The sequence below is a fragment of the Hippocampus bargibanti genome, linkage group LG12, assembly GCF_051943395.1.
Source record: "Hippocampus bargibanti isolate YZ-2025 linkage group LG12, ASM5194339v1, whole genome shotgun sequence".
Lineage (NCBI taxonomy): Eukaryota > Metazoa > Chordata > Actinopteri > Syngnathiformes > Syngnathidae > Hippocampus > Hippocampus bargibanti.
Window position 1 is genome coordinate 20,736,466 of NC_142745.1, and position 17,725 is coordinate 20,754,190.

The following is a 17,725-nucleotide window of genomic DNA, read 5'->3' on the forward strand; positions in this document are numbered from 1 at the left end:
GCCGGTCCCAAGCCCGGATAAATACACAGGGTTGTGTCAGGAAGGGCATCCGACAAAAGCTTGGCCAAAACAAACATGCAAATCAAACCTTTGAATATGGAGGACACTGATTCGCTGTGGCGACCCCTTGAAGGGAAAGGCCCAAGGGAAAAGACACACCATTAATATGACTGGTTTTCTGTTCCTTGGTAAAAATCCAGCCAAATTATCAAAATAAAAGTCAATTTGCCAGGTACACACGCAAGGTTACTGCTCGCTAGCCTGCACACTGCTCATTAGCTTGCACGCTTGCTTTCTGCTGCCTCTCACAGTAGTATATTGATGCTAACGTTAGCATGGGGCTTGTCAGAGTGCCATTGACATTCAACTGTTTCATCAATGGTATTGTTTCATGGCAAATTATAGAATCTATCAAATTAGAACCTGTTCTCTCCGCAAAGGTGAATCCTTCGGCCTGCCACAAGTTGTCTCCTTGCGTTCCGTCCGATATAACACCAGATTTTTTTTTACTCGTCCGCTTATTCAAAAGGGGGCGTTTACCTGTTTTGACATCAACGGCACCTAAATCAAGATCATCCAATCAAAATTATGCTTTCCGCCAACTGGCGTCAATATCATGCAATCAAAATTTCCGCCAACACAAGCCGAAACGGGAAATGAACAGCAAAAAAGCGAGAATACATATTTAGTTTTATCCGGTCAATTTGGTCTGAAAAAGTCGGAAATCCGATGATCGGCGGAAAATTCTTATCCCTGAATTTTGTGTGCGTGCGACACCCCACCCCCACCACCAAATACGTTAGCTTTTTCTTGTGGTGTCTCCAGCCGAGCGAGGATTCTAGAACTCGTCGCGCAACCTCCAATGCTGCCATTTGGGATGACGGGTGACGTGACGCACCGCCTCCAGCACCAGGCGCAGAAATTCCTCCACGTCAAATGAGTAGTTGGTGAATTTGGGATGATCTCCCAGAGTCGGGTGGTGACCCTGGGTAAAACAGGGGGGAGCATCTTTCCATGACTACGACAACTCGAAGGAACGTGGATGACCTAAAACTTCTTCAAGAAAAAAAAACAAGTTTTTTTTTTTTGTCAAATCAAACGTTTGTTTTATTCAATAAAGCAAAAGGTACGCACAAACCACTCGAGGCCATGTGGACTCTTCTTTCTAACCAGCTTTCAAAACTCTCAAGTACACATTTCAGTCAGGTTTTAATCCAAAATAGGCTTCTGATTGGCTGCCGGTGCCGAGTATGCAAATTGCAAAACGAACGTTCATTTGTTAATTTGCATACTCGGCACCGCCAGCCAATCAGGCCAAACAAACGTTTGTTTGTCAATTTGCATACTCGGCACCGGCAGCCAATCAGGAGCCTGCTTCGGACTACACTGAAAAATCAGGCAGGCAACTTTATGGCCGGGCAGGCAACTTTTCAGAGTTGTCTTCCCGGGTGTCCACTAACTTTTTGTCATGAATTTTAGACATTGCAACATGGCCATGGCGGAACAGCAAAGGGTCCCGTTTGATCTGCTTAATCGCTTGAAAACTATGCCGGTGTCAAGCCCAAGTTATGCCGCAGTCGTGCAAACATCTGGCATCGGGGGAGGGGGGTAGTTCTCCTTCCCTTACCTTGTCCTGGGGGAACACTTTATCCTCTCTCTGCCAAGTCATATAGCGAACACCCCGCAGCCGCGCCAAATCTCGATAGCAACCCTCATCGTGGCAATTATACCTGGGTGGCACACAACAATAATAATAATAATAATAATACATGTCATTTATACGTGCCTTTCAAAACTATCAAGGTCACTTTACAGTCACATGTTTTTCTGTGGGTGAGCAGCAGCAGCCACACGCGCTAGCATTCACGCAACCCAGAAGTAACTTAAATAGATAATAATTAAGCTAGCTAGCGAGCTAATTGATAGCTAGCTAGCCAGTTAGAAAGTTGGATATCGAATAGAATGCTAGCTAGAGAGCTAGCCAGCCAGCTAAACAGCTATTAGATACAGTAAAGTCTCGTTATATCGATATTCAAGGGAGTCCGAAAAAATATCAATATAACCGGGACTATCGATATATCCGACCCTGTTTGCATGTAATCTTCTCCGTGCGTGCATAGAAATAGTATCGATATAACCGGGACTATCGATATATCCGATATCGATATAATGAGACTTTACTGTAGTTCGCTAGCTATATAGCTATTAGATAGCAAGCTAGATAGCTAGTGAGCCAGTCAGCAAGCTAGACAGCGAATAGAAAGCTAATAGATAGTAACTAGACTAGAGCTAATAGATAGCGAATAGATAGCTAGGTAGCTAATTAGATACCAAGTTAGACTGTCATAATTTATAATATAACAGGAACCCTAACCATGAATTGAGATCAGTACATTTAAAGGACAACCGACACCATTTTTTGGTTTCCTAACTGACATCAGAAAAATGTTTTATAGCATCTAAAATACCCAAAACACGCAGGCTGATATTTTTAGTCAAGTGCAAAACACAAATAAAAATGACTTCAAGTGTCCCAAAACTACTTCAAAATGACCCCGGAGATGCCGAGTTTCAAAAGGTCCCGCCCCCTTGTTTGTGACGTCACGCCAGGACGTCTTGCCTCGCACTAGAATCAATACAATGGCTTCAGATTCGGAGAAGATGCTTTCTTGTTACTCATCCAGTTATGAATATGATTCAAATAGTTCTGAAGAGGAAAGCATAAATGTTTGCAATCGATTGAAGAAGTCCTCCCGTATCAATTCGAGCCGTCAGGACTCCAAAGTAGCGTCCGAGAAAATGCACAAGATGGCGACCAAGCTCCGTTGGAAATGGGCTGATTTGTCTGCTGGAAATTTGTGTCAACTAGTATCAAATAGTAGTCTTGGTGCAACACACAACGATTCACCATCGCGTTTTTATGTGTTTTCCTTCTAATTTCGCCATCAACACGGATCAACATGAAGTTTTCAGACCAAACAAAGTACCCAAAATGCATTGTGTGTCGCTTTCTCGGTCAGGTGCGTCCCTGACGTGACGCCACGTCAGGAATCGTTACCAACTCAAAAACAAGACTTCCTGAATATTCAGTGCGAGTCTTAAAACGTAAAATATAGCTATATGCGGTGGCATCTTTGTAAAATACGCTCAGTAGAAGTCATTTGAAGTGATTTTACAAATTATGGACACAACTTGTCCGGAGGCGTCCATTGTCCTTTAAATACAGCAAGTGATATAAAATACACGTAAATAACCCGAAAGTTGGAGCACAATATATTAGCAACATTTGCCTTTGCCACCATAAAGAGTCATATCCCCCTATTTTTGGCTCATTTTATTTGTCATTATTTGGGTTCTTCAAAATTCAATCTTAACTCTAGACCAGGGGTCGGGAACCTATGTCTCACGAGCCATATATGGCTCTTTTGATGATTGCATATGGCTTGCATATGGCTCGCCGATAAATCTAATATTCTCATATTCTCGCATTTTCTGTTGGAGCTGCAGTTGGCGGAAAGCGCAATTTTGATTGGATGACACTGGCCGTCAGTTGAAACAGGTAAACGCCCCTTTGAATGAGCCCGACGAGTAAAACAAAGTAGACTTCAGCTTGAATTGCATCAAGTGTACAGATGGATTCGCCTTTGTGGAGAGAAAATGTTCTGATTCTAATTTGCTATGAAACAATACCATCGATGAAACAGTCGAATGACAGTGGCATTTCAACAAGCTCTTTGCTAACGTTAGCATCAGTATACTTCTGCGAGACAGCAGAAAGCAAATGTGGAAGCTAATGAGCCGCGTGCAGACTATAGCTAGCAGTAACTTCGGGTATGGAGCCGGCAAGTTGACTTTCATTCCCATCGTTTGGCTGCATTTTCACCAATCATGAGGAACAGAAAACCATTCATGTTAAAGGTGAGTACTATCAAAGTTATTTTAAATAATACTTCTTCTTTTCCTTTCGGCTTTTCCCTTCAGGGGTGGCCACAGCGAATCAATGTCCTCCATCTATCCCGTATTATAAATAATACATTCTGACATTTTGTTGAAAAGTGGCCGCGCGTGCGTCTGTGTGCATGTGTGTGCGCGCGCACTCGCGTGTTGTGGCTCTCACTGAAAAACAAAGTTTCAGTTTCAGAAGGTCCCGCCCCCTTGTTTGTGACGTAGCGCCAGGACGTCTTGCCTTGCTTGAGAATCAAAACAATGGCATCAGATAAGGAGAAGATGCTTTCTTGTTACTCATCCAGTTATGAATATGATTCAAATAGTTCTGAAGATGAAAGCATAAATATTTGCAATCGATTAAAGAAGTCCTTCCGTCTCATTTTGAGGCGACTGGACACCAATGTAGCGCCCAGAAAATGCACAAGATGGCGCCCAAGCTCCATTGGAAATGGGCTAATTTGTCTGCTGGGAATTTGTGTTAACTAGTATCCATGCCTTTCCAGCAGTCCATTTATTTTGTTTTTCTACTTTCATTCCTTTCATCACTTTGCTGCTGTGAAATGTAAATTTCTCCACTGCGAGACAAATAAAGGTAAATCCAATCCAATCCAAATAGTCGTCTTGGTGCAACACGCAACGATTCACCATCGGGTTATTTATGTGTTTTCCTTCTAATTTCGCCATTAACACGGACCAACACTGTGTTTTCACACGAAAAAAGTACCTAAAATGCATTTTGTGTCGCTTTCTCGGTCAGGGGGCATTCCAAATGTGATGTCACGTAGGGGATTGTCATCAACTCGAAAAAAAAAAAGACTTCCTGAATATTCAGCGCAAGTCTTAAAACGTAAAATGTAGCTGTATGCGGTGGAATCTTTGTAAAATACACTGAGTAGAAGTCATTTCAAGTGATTTTAAATATTATGGACACAACTTGTCCGGAAGTGTCGGATGCTTTTAGTATCTCCGGCCCAAAAACTCCCTCCAGATCATGGGTGCTCATTACGTCGATCGCGATCTACTGGTCGATCGCGATCTACTGGTCAATCGCGATCTACTGGTCGATCGCGGAGGTAGTACTGGTTGATCGCAGCGTGACAGTAAAAAAAAACATTTGTCAGCCTATCAAACGTCCCGTCACTTGATTGACATACAGGGCAACCATTCAGATGACAACTGAATTTTTACCTTTAGGTCGCCGTGCATGCGTAAACAACGGCGCTAAACGCAGCAAAATTTACAAGCTAGTCAGCGAATTACCTCAGATTTTAAGCCCTTGCTAAAACATATGGTGATCAAAATGAGTGAGAAAGCGGGACCAAGTAAGGGGGCAAAACATATTACTTTCATACGGAATGGGAAAATGTGGAGCGGCATTTTCGGACTGTTAATGGAAAATACGACATTGACTTCCCGCCGAAAAGCTGAGAAAGAGAACGGTGGACGAACTAAAATCCCATTTGTCCGGACAGCAGTCATTTTTCACTCAACATACTTCAAAAGCGAAAGTCGCCACCGAAGCATCTTTCCGGGTGAGTCACGCCATCGTTAAAAACAATAAGTCCTTCCAAGACGGAGAGATGGTAAAATAAGCATTCGTGGAAGCAGCTGACTCCTTGTTCAGAGACTTGGACAGTTCTGTAACTTACACAGTAAAAGTACCCCAACTTGAGGAAATGTGCTACCTCCTTGGCTGCATTATTCGGCTCCACTTATTTATGTGAGTCAGCCTTTTCCTACATGAAGATCATTAAGTCCAAATCCCGTTCCACCATGAATGATGAACATCTGGAAATGTGCTTGAGGCTGGCTGTCAGCAGCTACTGTCCGAACTATGCATCCCTGGCTGATTCAATTCAGTGCAAGTCATCAAAGTAAACTCAGGTAATTACAAAAAAATGTTATTTATTATGTTATGTATATGTAGTTATTATGTGTATTGTGCAATATTGGCTTATTCAGTTATGCAAGATACATCAACATACATTGTACATACAAAGAATCCTTAAACCATTTGAAAATAATTATGTTTTGCATTTTTGTCGTGGGTAGATCATTTTGACTTGGTAGTTTTTGTAAGTAGCTCGTATGCTGAAAAAGTGTGAGCAGCTCTGCTCCATATGGTGCTTGCCCAGCCCCTCTGTTAAATTTTAGAACCCATTGTGGCCCACGAGTCAAAAAGTTTGCCCACCCCTGACTTACAGCTCGAAGACCACAGCCCAGTCGGGGAGGAAGAGGAGATGCGTAAGTCCCGCCCCGTGCATCCCGATGAAGACGTCTGAGTTGTGAGTGATCCTCAGTTGCTCCGGGAATGGAACCTGACTGCCGGGGGTGGGGAGGGGGGACAGGAAGCCGGTGGAACGCCATCAGCGTTGAGTGGCAGTGGCCAAAAAAGCACACTCAGTCTCTCACTAACTTGTACTTGTAGTCGATCACGGTGACCTCCAGCCGCGTTTCCGTTTGTAGGGCGTTTACCAGCTGCAACAGGGGAGGGAAAAAAACAGCCATTGGTCCCACTAAGAAGGAAACGAGGAAAGTCGACCTCGCCGGCTTTGATCTTGGCTTGGTCTCAGAGAAAGAAGACTAGGTGGAATGAGCTGGACCCACCTCCTTCTGGTTTAGAATTCTTCGGTATTCGGTGCTGCGTGCCAGCAGGGTGACACGAACACGTCCAGCCTAAAGACATGGCGTTCGGTTCCAGGATGAGAACAAGAAACGTCAAATGGGGGTGAAATATTGCCAATACAGTGATAACTTGGCTTACGAACTTAATTGGTTCCCCAGACAGGTTGTGTGGGGTGAAAAGTGTGTATCCCAAAATTTATTTTTCCATAGGAAACCATTAAAATGACAACAATCTGTTCCTAGGTCCCCATAAAACATCATTTTCTAAGCCTTAAAGGACAACCGCCACCGTTTTTTTGTTTCCTGACTGACATCACAAAAACGTTTTAGAGCATCTAAAATATACATTTAGTCAAATGCAAAACACTTAAAATGTCTTAAAATGTAAAATACAGCTATATGCGGGGGAATCTTTGTAAAATACGCTCAGTAGAAGTCACTTGAAGTGATTTTACAAATTATGGACACAACTTGTCTGGAGGTGTCGGTTGTCCTTTAAAACTACACAAAATGTTCTACTTCATAATTTTCCAAGCCTTAGAACTAGACAAAATATACCTTATTTTATGTATAATAAATGTGTTATGGTATTATAATTGAAGAAATAAACTGTACTATATAATAAAGTCGTTTTATTTACCTTTGTGATGGTCCATCGATGAGAAGGTTTCTTCAGCCGTCATCTGTACAAATTTGAAGGTTTCGGACGTTTCGCCTCCTATCCAAGAGGCTTCGTCAGCGAGCTAAAGTCTGACTGGTCGTATCGGCCCTATTTATATATCCCTAATGTCCAGCCATGGCGGCGCCGGACACAGCTATGATAGGTCCCTACTCTCAGGTTGGGGGGAGCAGAGGACCACTCCCTGTGGCCCCACTGATTGTTCCTACATTCCTGACTAACGACTGGCCTATTTGTCCCACTCCCACCGGTATCGCCTCATCAGCATTACGAATGTTGCCTAACCTGTGTTGCCTAAGCAGGCTATTGTATGAACGATCCAAATTGAACCTCACCCCACCAGACCGGTTTAATGAAGGATTTTGTTGTTTTATAAGAATCGCTTCTTTAACCCCCCTTTCAAACCATCTATGTTCTTTCGCTAAGATTTTAACCTCATTGTCGTCAAATGAGTGGTTGCTAGCTTTTAGGTGCAACCACTGGGGTTGGGGTTGGTGGCGGGGAACAGAGGACAAAAAAAAAGTCGGCTGGCATTTTCTTTTTTGGAGAATGGCCTCACTGAGTGAGGCCATTCTCCAAAAAAGAAAATGTAACTCCCTGTAACTCCCACCCCGTCACTGCTGCGTTCCTGACCAATCACGTGGCTTTAACCGAAGAATGGGGGTGGGGAATAGAGGACAAAAACAGTCGGCTGCAATTTTCTTGTTAGGAGAACGGGCTTGTTCTCAAACGACACATCACTCATTGTGGCGCTCCGTGTGTATCCCGAAAAATAGTTCGTATGCCAAGGTAAAATGTTCATAAACTTAACGTTTGTAAACCAAAACCTTCGTAAGCCAAGGGGTTCGTAAACTGTATTCCAAATTGTTTTTTTTCTGGAACCAGAATGGCATCTAATATAGGCAAGCGCAGATATACGCAGGAGAGCTGAGTCAAGTGCTCGTTCAACGACCCGCCGAGCACAATGGGATCACGTTGGGGTGCAAGAGGCTTCCGGGTGCTCCATGCGCTTCGGTTCTTTGAAGACGACGGAACAAGACGGGCTGGGACGTTCGGAGCCTCGTACCATGGCTCCGCGCTGCAGTACGTTCAGACGATGGAGGACATGTTGGGCGAATGCCCGAAACAGCCCTTGGCTGGAGCAACCCAAGACCTGCCATCAAACGCATGTCAGTCGCGTCGCTTTTTTTTGCTCCACCGTGCGCATCGTTAAAGGACAATCGACACCATTTTTTGGTTTCCGAACTGACATCACAAAAACGTTTTATAGCATCTCAAATACCCAAACAGGCAGGCTGATATTTGTAGTCAAATGCAAAACACCAGCAAAAATGACTTAAATTGTCCCAAAACTGCCATGAATGAACTTGAAACTGGGCAGATTCAGAAAGTCCCGCCCCCTTGTTAGTGACGTTAATAAGGGTGACACACTGCCTTGCTCCAGAATCAAAACAAGCTTCAGAGACTTCAGATTCGGAGAAGATGCTTTCTTGTTAGTCATTCAGTTATGAATAGGATTCAAAGAGTCCTGAAGAGGAAAGCATAAATGTTTGCAATCGATTAAAGAAGTCCTTCTGTATCAATTCGAGCCTTCTGGACTCCAATGTAGCGCCCAGAAAATGTACAAGATGGCGCACAAGCTCCGTTGGAAATGGGCTGATTTGTCCGCTGGGAATTTGTGTCAACTTACACCTTCTTTATGCGTGATACCTTAATTGGCTGCAACACACAACGATTCACCATCGCGTTATTTATGTAGTTTTCCTTCTAATTTCGCAATCAACAGTGTTTTCAGATGAAAAAAAAGTACCGAAAATGCATTGTGGGTCGCTTTCTCTGTCAGGGGCGTTCCCTCCGTGACGTCACTTAGGGCATCGTCATCAACTTGAAAACAAGACATCATGAATATTCAGCGCGAGTCTTAAAACGTAAAATATAGCTATATGCGGTGGAATCTTTGTAAAATGCGCTCAGTTGAAGTCATTCGAAGTGATTTTACAAATTATGGACGCAACTTTTCCGGCGGTGTCGGTTGTCCTTTAAGCCACTATTCGGAAGCCAAGACGGTACGTTTGCCGGTAGACTTACAAGCGGCGTGTTGTAAAAGAGGCCGTATCTCATTCTCGGGAGTAGGGAGAAGAAGGCGTCTTTGAAGCATACCTAGCAAAGCACCAAATTAACTCACAGGACGGATGCAAATGGTGGCAGACATTTAAACAGCGTCTTCCCCCAAGCCATTAACTCTTTGAACAGTAGCCAAAATGGAACTGTATAGTGCCTCTTTGCAATTTTTTGATGATGATCGTAGTGCGGCGTGTTCGACCGGAAACAAATTCCTTGTGTGTTCTACATATTCGGCAATAAAGATGATTCTGATTCTGACATACATCAAACTCGGGATTGCTCCCAGTGTTCGGCGAGCTTGGGAGTCGGGAAGAGAGGCAGTCGTGACTTACCCGCTTGGAATCAAAGGTCTTGAGGTGAATGACATCCGTTTGTGAGAAGGCCTTCCACGTTTCGCTAAACAAATCTCCATATTCGGCAAAGCTCTGTTGTAAAATGAACACAGCAATCGTTCTAAATGCCGATGTCAACATTCACACCTTGCACCAGTGGCCAATCTGAATTTGGAAACGGGGATGAGAATGACAAATGAGAAAAAAGTCTGAAAAAAAGCCAGGGGTCTGGGGGCCACAGCGATGTTAGGAATTTAATAATAATAATACATTTCATTTGAAGCGCCTTTCAAAGCTCTCAAGGACACTTTACAGTCACAGACAAGCATAGGTACTATAATAAATAAAGTACAACCACAAATAGAATACAATAAATAAAATAGTTATAAATAGAAACAAGAGAAAGAGCTACACAGAAAATGAATTTTTAAATAGGTGGGTTTTGAGATGGGATTTGAATGTGGGAAGAGAATCGATGTTACGAATGTTGGGAGGAAGTGAGGTCCAGAGTTTGGGGGCAGAGCAGCTGAAAGCCATGTCCCCCATCGTGTTGAGACGGGCAGGGTGGGCATACAGAGGTGGAGGGAGGAAGAGGATCTGAGGGAACGAGAGGAATATAAATTTGAAGAAGGTCAGATAGGTAAGGAGGGGAGAGGTTATGGATAGCTTTAAAGGACAACTAACGTCTCCGGACAAGTTGTGTCCATAATTTGTAAAATGGCTTCAAATGACTTCTACTGAGCGTATTTTACAAAGATTCCAACGCATATAGCTATATTTTACGGTTTAAGACTCATGCTGAATATTCCGGAAGTCTTGTTTTTGAGTTGGTGACGAGTCCTTACCCTATGTCACTGAAGAAACGCCCCTGAACGAAAAAAAAACACATTGTAGCAGTCCTTCCATCACGTTAATGCATTTTGCTGTACTTGTTTGGTCTGAAAATGTCGTGTTGCACCAAAAACAGGTAGATGAGTGCGACAAAGCTACATGTAAGGAATTTATCAGCCTGTGGAGCTTTGTCGCCCTCATCTGCCTCTTTTTTGGTGATACATTTCCCCCGCTATTGCCTCAAAATGGCACAGAATAAATTATTTAATCGATTTCAAACATGTATGCTTTCCTCTTCAGAACTATTTGAATCATATTCATAACTGGATGAGTAACAAGAAAGCATATTCTCAGAATCTGAAGCCATTGTTTTGATTCTCCAGCAAGGCAAGACGTCTTGGGGGGACGCCATGAAGAAGGGGGCGGGACCTTCTGAAACTGGCTACTTCCAGGATCATTTTTTTTTGCAGATTTTGGACACTTTAAGTCATTTTTGTTGGTGTTTTGCAATTGACTAAAAATATCAGCCTGCGTGTTTTGGGTATTTTAGATGCTATAACACGTTTTTCTGATGTCAGTTAGGAAACAAAAAAGTGATGTTGGTTGTCCTTTAAATGTATAAAGAATTTTAAAGTTGATTCTATATTTAATAAACACAAAAAACATTAATTTCTTTACTGAAATTTAACTGTATTTATGAAAATAAAGTCCCTTGTTTGGTGGGCTACCTGTATGGCAAAATTGTTATATCAGTTTCCTTTTTTGCCGTGCTTCAAATATTGCATTTGTTCAAGTTTATGTAAGAGTTTCACCATTTGCCACACTTCTGAAGGAATTTTCATTCTACGATATTTATACATCATTATGTTGTCAATGTAAACATAATATAGTATCATAGGATCAAGGATATAAAGGTCAGGCTAGCTCATAGCTAGTTAGCAATAAATTGTACATTGATGGCTACTATAATAATAGTCATTTTCGTAGACAATAACAGTCAACTTTATACATAACTAAATGAGCTAAATGTGACACTATGCTTTTTGTTCAGTTAGCTAGCTCGTGTTACTTTCGGGTTGAGTGAACGCTGCCGCGTCTGGCTGCCGCTGCTCACCCGCAGAAAAAACATGTGACTGTAAAGTGACCTTGACAGTTTTGAAAGGTGCTTATAAATGAAATTTATTATTATTATTATTAAATGCTTGAAAGAGCAAAAAAAATAAGTGTACACAGTGTCTGAAATAACGTCTGCCCGGACGCCGAGGGCGTTCCAACTTTTACGTCGGGCGTACGTTTTACAGAAAGAAAAAAAATAAAGAAAGATTTTTTCCAAATCAAACATGTGCTTTATTCCGATTTCGAAATCTTCGTTCGGTTTGGAAATTTGGGAATTTCGGTTCGTTTGGCAATTTGCATACACGGCAGCCAATCACAAGCCCGCATCGAATAACTTTGTGCTTCCGGGTTCATTTGCATATCACTTTCCAAAGTAGACGCACAGAGAACACAAGAATAATGGATAAGTGGCTAGGAATCAAGACAAAACCTCAGCCCCAGAAGAAAGATTCAAAAGAAGCTAACAAAATGTATGATGCTACAAAAAGTAAACATACATTAAAAGCATTGTGGAAAGAGGAGTTCACATTATTATTATTCTTACTATTGTTGCAGACGATGCAATGCAAACATTGCATTGTTCAACATTCCGAACAGTGTATGGACAAACGACAACTGGAGCAAAATAATCAGAGAGGGATATTTACCATAAATTAAGCAAGGGAGCATTTGTGGTACATCACTTACTTAATTTTAAAGTGTTGTTCTGTTATATATTCTGATTATCAATCCTTAATGCTTTGCAACAATGTTTTTTTGTGATTAGTCGTCTTATTTCGTCGGTGTAAGCTCTCAGTCGTACAGGAGTGGTCCATCGATGCGAAGGTTTCTTCAGCCGTCATCTGTACAAAAGTGAAGGTTTCGGACGTTTCGCCTCCTATCCAAGAGGCTTCGTCAGCGAACTAAAGTCTGACTGGTCGTATCGGCCCCAAATGGGGTCCATCGATGCGAAGGTTTCTTCAGCCGTCATCTGTACAAAAGTGAAGGTTTCGGACGTTTCGCCTCCTATCCAAGAGGCTTCGTCAGCGAACTAAAGTCTGACTGGTCGTATCGGCCCCAAATGGGGTCCATCGATGCGAAGGTTTCTTCAGCCGTCATCTGTACAAAAGTGAAGGTTTCGGACGTTTCGCCTCCTATCCAAGAGGCTTCGTCAGCGAACTAAAGTCTGACTGGTCGTATCGGCCCCAAATGGGGTCCATCGATGCGAAGGTTTCTTCAGCCGTCATCTGTACAAAAGTGAAGGTTTCGGACGTTTCGCCTCCTATCCAAGAGGCTTCGTCAGCGAACTAAAGTCTGACAGGTCGTATCGGCCCCAAATGGGGTCCATCGATGCGAAGGTTTCTTCAGCCGTCATCTGTACAAAAGTGAAGGTTTCGGACGTTTCGCCTCCTATCCAAGAGGCTTCGTCAGCGAACTAAAGTCTGACTGGTCGTATCGGCCCCAAATGGGGCCGATACCTTATCCTATATATAATAAACGTGCTATTGTATTGTAATGAAAGAAATACACTGCACTGTATAATAAAGTCACTTTATTTACATTTGTGATGGTCATTGATGGCAATTGACACCTGTTGCTTTCTGACTTGTAAGGTCTTACGAAACTGAGGCATCACATTATCATTCATCATGTTGATGATTCTCATAGCCTTTTCTGAACGGAACTGTTCAATAAGAGCCTGCACATCAACTGTTGAATGGCCTGCTTCTGCTTGTCCTCTTGAAGGCAAATCAAATTCTCTGTGTTGATGACCTCATTATGGTCAGCAACAAGCTCCTCGATGTCATCAGAGATTTTATGACAACAAAAGGCTCGAGTCCGATGATTCCACGGACGCGGAATAAAACGCGACAAAAGAAGGCGGGCGGGGCGAATAAAATGGCACAGTCGCCCAAATGGGGCCGATACGACCAGTCAGACTTTAGTTCGCTGACGAAGCCTCTTGGATAGGAGGCGAAACGTCCGAAACCTTCACTTTTGTACAGATGACGGCTGAAGAAACCTTCGCATCGATGGACCACTCCTGTACGACTGAGAGCTTACACAGACGAAATAAGACGACTAATCACAAAAAAACATTGTTGCAAAGCATTAAGGATTGATAATCAGAATCAGATGACGGCTGAAGAAACCTTCGCATCGATAGTCGTCTTATTGTGTTTCAAGTTGTGAAAAGTTGTGAAAGTTGTGAAAAATGGGGCAGACAACTTTATAGCTGGGCAGGCAACTTTTCATAGTTGTCTGCCCTGGTGTCCGCTAACTTTCTGTCATGAGTTCCATCTAAAACAGTTTTTGATCCCAGCACTCTTGTCAATTTCCCTCGCTCGATCTTTATCCTTCTTTTCTAACATTTTCACCATCGTACACAACGTCGCTTGAGTAGTTTGTACTATCTGCCTGTGTCTAATGCGCCATTATCTCCAGCTAACTGTCAGGTTACACTACATCTTGTGAAACTCACTTCCTCTCAACATTTGTAAAATCGATTCTCTTCCTACCTTCAAGTCCCATCTCAAACCCACCTATTTAAAATAGCATTTTCTGTGTAATTCTCACTCGTTTCTATTTATAATTGTACTTTATTTATTGTATTCTATTTTGTATTATTATTATTATTATTATTATTATTATTATTATACAGCAAAACTCGGTTGTACAATCGAGTCATCTGCCGCAAACACGTTTTAATGTTTATATCGCAAAACGCAAATATTTACACTACGGGGAGCTCAAGCACAGTACAGTGAGACCTCAACTTACGAACTTAATTGGTTCCCAGACAGAGTGTGTAAGGCGAAAAGTGTGTATCTCGAGAAAAAAATTCCCATAGGAAACCATTAAAATGGGAATAATCCCTTCCCGGGTTTCCATTAAATATACTTTTCAACTAAATAAGCCTTAAAACTACACACAACCTACCTTATCCTATATATAATAAACGTGCTATTGTATTGTAATGAAAGAAATACACTGCACTGTATAATAAAGTCACTTTATTTACATTTGTGATGGTCATTGATGGCAATTGACACCTGTTGCTTTCTGACTTGTAAGGTCTTACGAAACTGAGGCATCACATTATCATTCATCATGTTGATGATTCTCATAGCCTTTTCTGAACGGAACTGTTCAATAAAAGCCTGCACATCAACTGTTGAATGGCCTGCTTCTGCTTGTCCTCTTGAAGGCAAATCAAATTCTCTGTGTTGATGACCTCATTATGGTCAGCAACAAGCTCCTCGATGTCATCAGAGATTTTATGACAACAAAAGGCTTGAGTCCGATGATTCCACGGACGCGGAATAAACCGCGACAAAAGAAGGCGGGCGGGGCGAATAAAATGGCACAGTCGCGTCTAACAATCACCTCGTGCAAAGCAAACACTTGGAGCACAAGCAAACTTTTGGAGCACAAGACGTAGCGATGCACTTCCGTCGTAATCATGTCACTGGTGAGGTGACAGTGACTCGTTGAAATGAAATGAAATTGCAGAACGACAATGAAATGAAGTGTCGCGAACGTAGGCCACGCCCGAACTGTCAACTCGCACGTGACAATTTAGCGTGACTATTGACACCCTGTTCCAGTGTGTGAAAAAACTAGCTCTGATTGGCTTACCATGACACATGACTCTACCGTTTAGCCAATCACAATCACTTCTATCGCAACTTGACAGAGGGGTGCGTTCAAGTGTAGCAACACAAAAACGTTGGTGTTTGTCACCGCTCATTCAGTTAGACAATGCTTTCCAAACAGCCTAGAGTCTTAAGAAATCGTGCACTATTCTCGAACCTGAACGCACCCCAAGTCTTGGATGACAAATAAACAGAGCAGAGTAGACGGGTACGGCTGGTAGTTTCTTCAATTTATTCATAGTAACGCACCACATTTGAACTGAGGCTGAACACGAGCCTGTGGTGTTTATTTTCCGGTCCTATAATAGTCAAATTATGAGCAAAAAGCTCCAAGTAGGCGATCGACGTGTGCATTCAATGAGAAGGGGTATGGAAAGTAGCGCCGCACTGTTCTGTCGTACTTCTGCCGAAGATCACTTTCGCCAGATCCGAAGGTCGTGTGCTTGACGGCCCGGCCGTGGTGGGTTTGTATTATGAAAACAGTACGTATTATAAGGCTTAATTTTCATAAATTTGACGTTCGTATGATGAAAAGTTCGTATTATAAGGCATTCGTAAGTTGAGGTCTCACTGTATATGATAGTGGTGCTTGTGCCAGCACTTAGATTCTAACGCCAGGAATGAGATTGACAAATGAGAAAAAAGTCTTTTAAAAAAAGGGACACACACGCATAAATACTGTTATGTGTCTATAAATATGATTTCAACAAAATGTCAGAATGTATTATTTAAAATAACTTTGTGATAATAATCACCATTAATATGAATAGTTTTCTGTTCCTTATGATAGGTAAAAATCCAGCCAAACTATCAAAATAAAAGTCAACTTGCCGTGTACATATGCAAGGCTACTGCTAGCTGGCTTGCACACGGCTCATTAGCTTGCACGCTTGCTTTCTGCTGTCTCTCGCAGAAGTATATTGATGCTGACGTTAGCATGGGGCTTGTCATAGTGCCATTGAGATTCGACTGTTTCATCAATGCTATTGTTTTATTGCAAATTAGAATCTATCAAATTAGAACCTGTTCTCTCCACAAAGGCGAATAAACGTGATTTTTTACTTTTTTACCGCTTGTTCCCCCGCTTGGGGGTGTTTACCTGTTTCGACATCAACGGCAACTAAGTCAAGATCATCCAATCAAAATTACGCTCTCCGCCATCACAAGCCGAAACAGGAAATGAACAGTGAAAAAGCGAGAATACATATTTAGTTTTATCTGGTCATTTTTGGTCTGAAAAAGTCAGAAATCTGCGGATCGGCGGAAAATTCTCATCCCTGTGGAAAAAATGTCCCGGGATGGAACAGATTTGTTCTTTAAGATCGCCCAGTGCACACACAGCGCTTTTTATGCCCCAAGACGGCGGCGCGTGAACAGGCAGCGGCTTCTCTCTCTCCCGGCAAATTGGCATTTTTGTGTTTATTATGTTTGTTCAACTCATTATAAGTGCCTTGCACGCTGGGTCCGAGAGGACAGTAATTTCATCTGTGTGTCATGCATATTAGCATACTTGACAATGAAGCTGACTTTGACAGCAAACTAAAAATGAACGCCACCCCGCATCCCCCACCCCCCAACGATGTTGGCGGTTACGTGGCGGCGGTCAACTTGAAATCGAGGGGGTTGAGCAGGTACCCACCGTGTCCCACATGACGATGTTGATGTCTGAGCTGAAGGAGTTGTTGAGGTGTTGGGAGATGTACAGGTTGACAAAGTCACAGAAATGGTGGTACATGTTCACCCCTGGCGAAAAAAAAACACGGCCAGGATAATTTTTTTTGCCATGCCGCCACTAACTGCTCGACGGCGGGAGACAAGCAAACGACAAGCAAGCGACGCCCGCGAAGACCAAAGGATGAAAAAAAATGTTTGAATGAGCGGGAGGACTCAGACTGAGGCGAGCGGCGGCGGTCTGGCGGGCTTACCGGCGTCCAGTTTCATGAAAACGGTGGGTTTCTCCATGACCACATCGCAGGATTTGGAGCCAAAGGGATCAAAGTCCAGCTGGGTGTAGTTTTGTAGCTCGGCGTACCTGCGAAAACCACAGCGTTTCCATGGCCACTTGTTTTGCCCGGCAGTAGCACTTTGTAGTGATGTGTCGTTCGCGAACGAGCCGGTTCTTAGAGCCGGATCTCTGAAGTGAACGAAGAGAGCCTGTTCCTAACAAGGAGCCGGAAATGGGAGCTGACTTTTTTTGTCCTCTATTCCCGCCCCCAGTCTTCGGTTAAAGCCGCACGTGATTGGTCGATATCCGTGGTAGAGGAGGGAGGAGAGAATTACAGAGACATGCAGCAGTGAGGAGAAGGGGGCAGGGGGGACGTTAGGATAGACAGGTGGACAAATAATAATTAAAAAATGATTTCTAAGGGCATTTTAATACTGTTAAGGTCACTTTACAGTCACAGCATCAGTTTTATGTGAGTGAGCAGCGGCAG

At 42.8% G+C, this 17,725-nt stretch overlaps 1 protein-coding gene across 5 annotated transcripts in view; it reads right to left on the reverse strand.

The window, feature by feature from the left end:
* Positions 1-673: 673 nt before the first annotated feature.
* The window catches only part of eogt (EGF domain specific O-linked N-acetylglucosamine transferase), a 28,759-nt gene continuing 11,707 nt past the window's right edge, over positions 674-17,725 (reverse strand). For 4 of the 5 annotated variants that reach the window (XM_089009462.1, XM_089009461.1, XM_089009460.1 and 1 more), the window contains exons 7-16: positions 17,216-17,322; positions 16,930-17,033; positions 9,709-9,801; positions 9,341-9,412; positions 8,319-8,405; positions 6,556-6,624; positions 6,365-6,426; positions 6,151-6,270; positions 1,628-1,730; positions 674-985 (exon numbers count right to left, since the gene is read on the reverse strand). In XM_089009462.1, coding sequence (XP_088865588.1) covers positions 839-985; positions 1,628-1,730; positions 6,151-6,270; positions 6,365-6,426; positions 6,556-6,624; positions 8,319-8,405; positions 9,341-9,412; positions 9,709-9,801; positions 16,930-17,033; positions 17,216-17,322 — 964 coding nt within the window. In that variant the 3' untranslated portion in view covers positions 674-838. Of the gene's footprint in view, positions 986-1,627; positions 1,731-6,150; positions 6,271-6,364; positions 6,427-6,555; positions 6,625-8,318; positions 8,406-9,340; positions 9,413-9,708; positions 9,802-16,929; positions 17,034-17,215; positions 17,323-17,725 lie in introns of those variants that run through there. The other variant, XR_016116578.1, reaches the window with a different exon arrangement.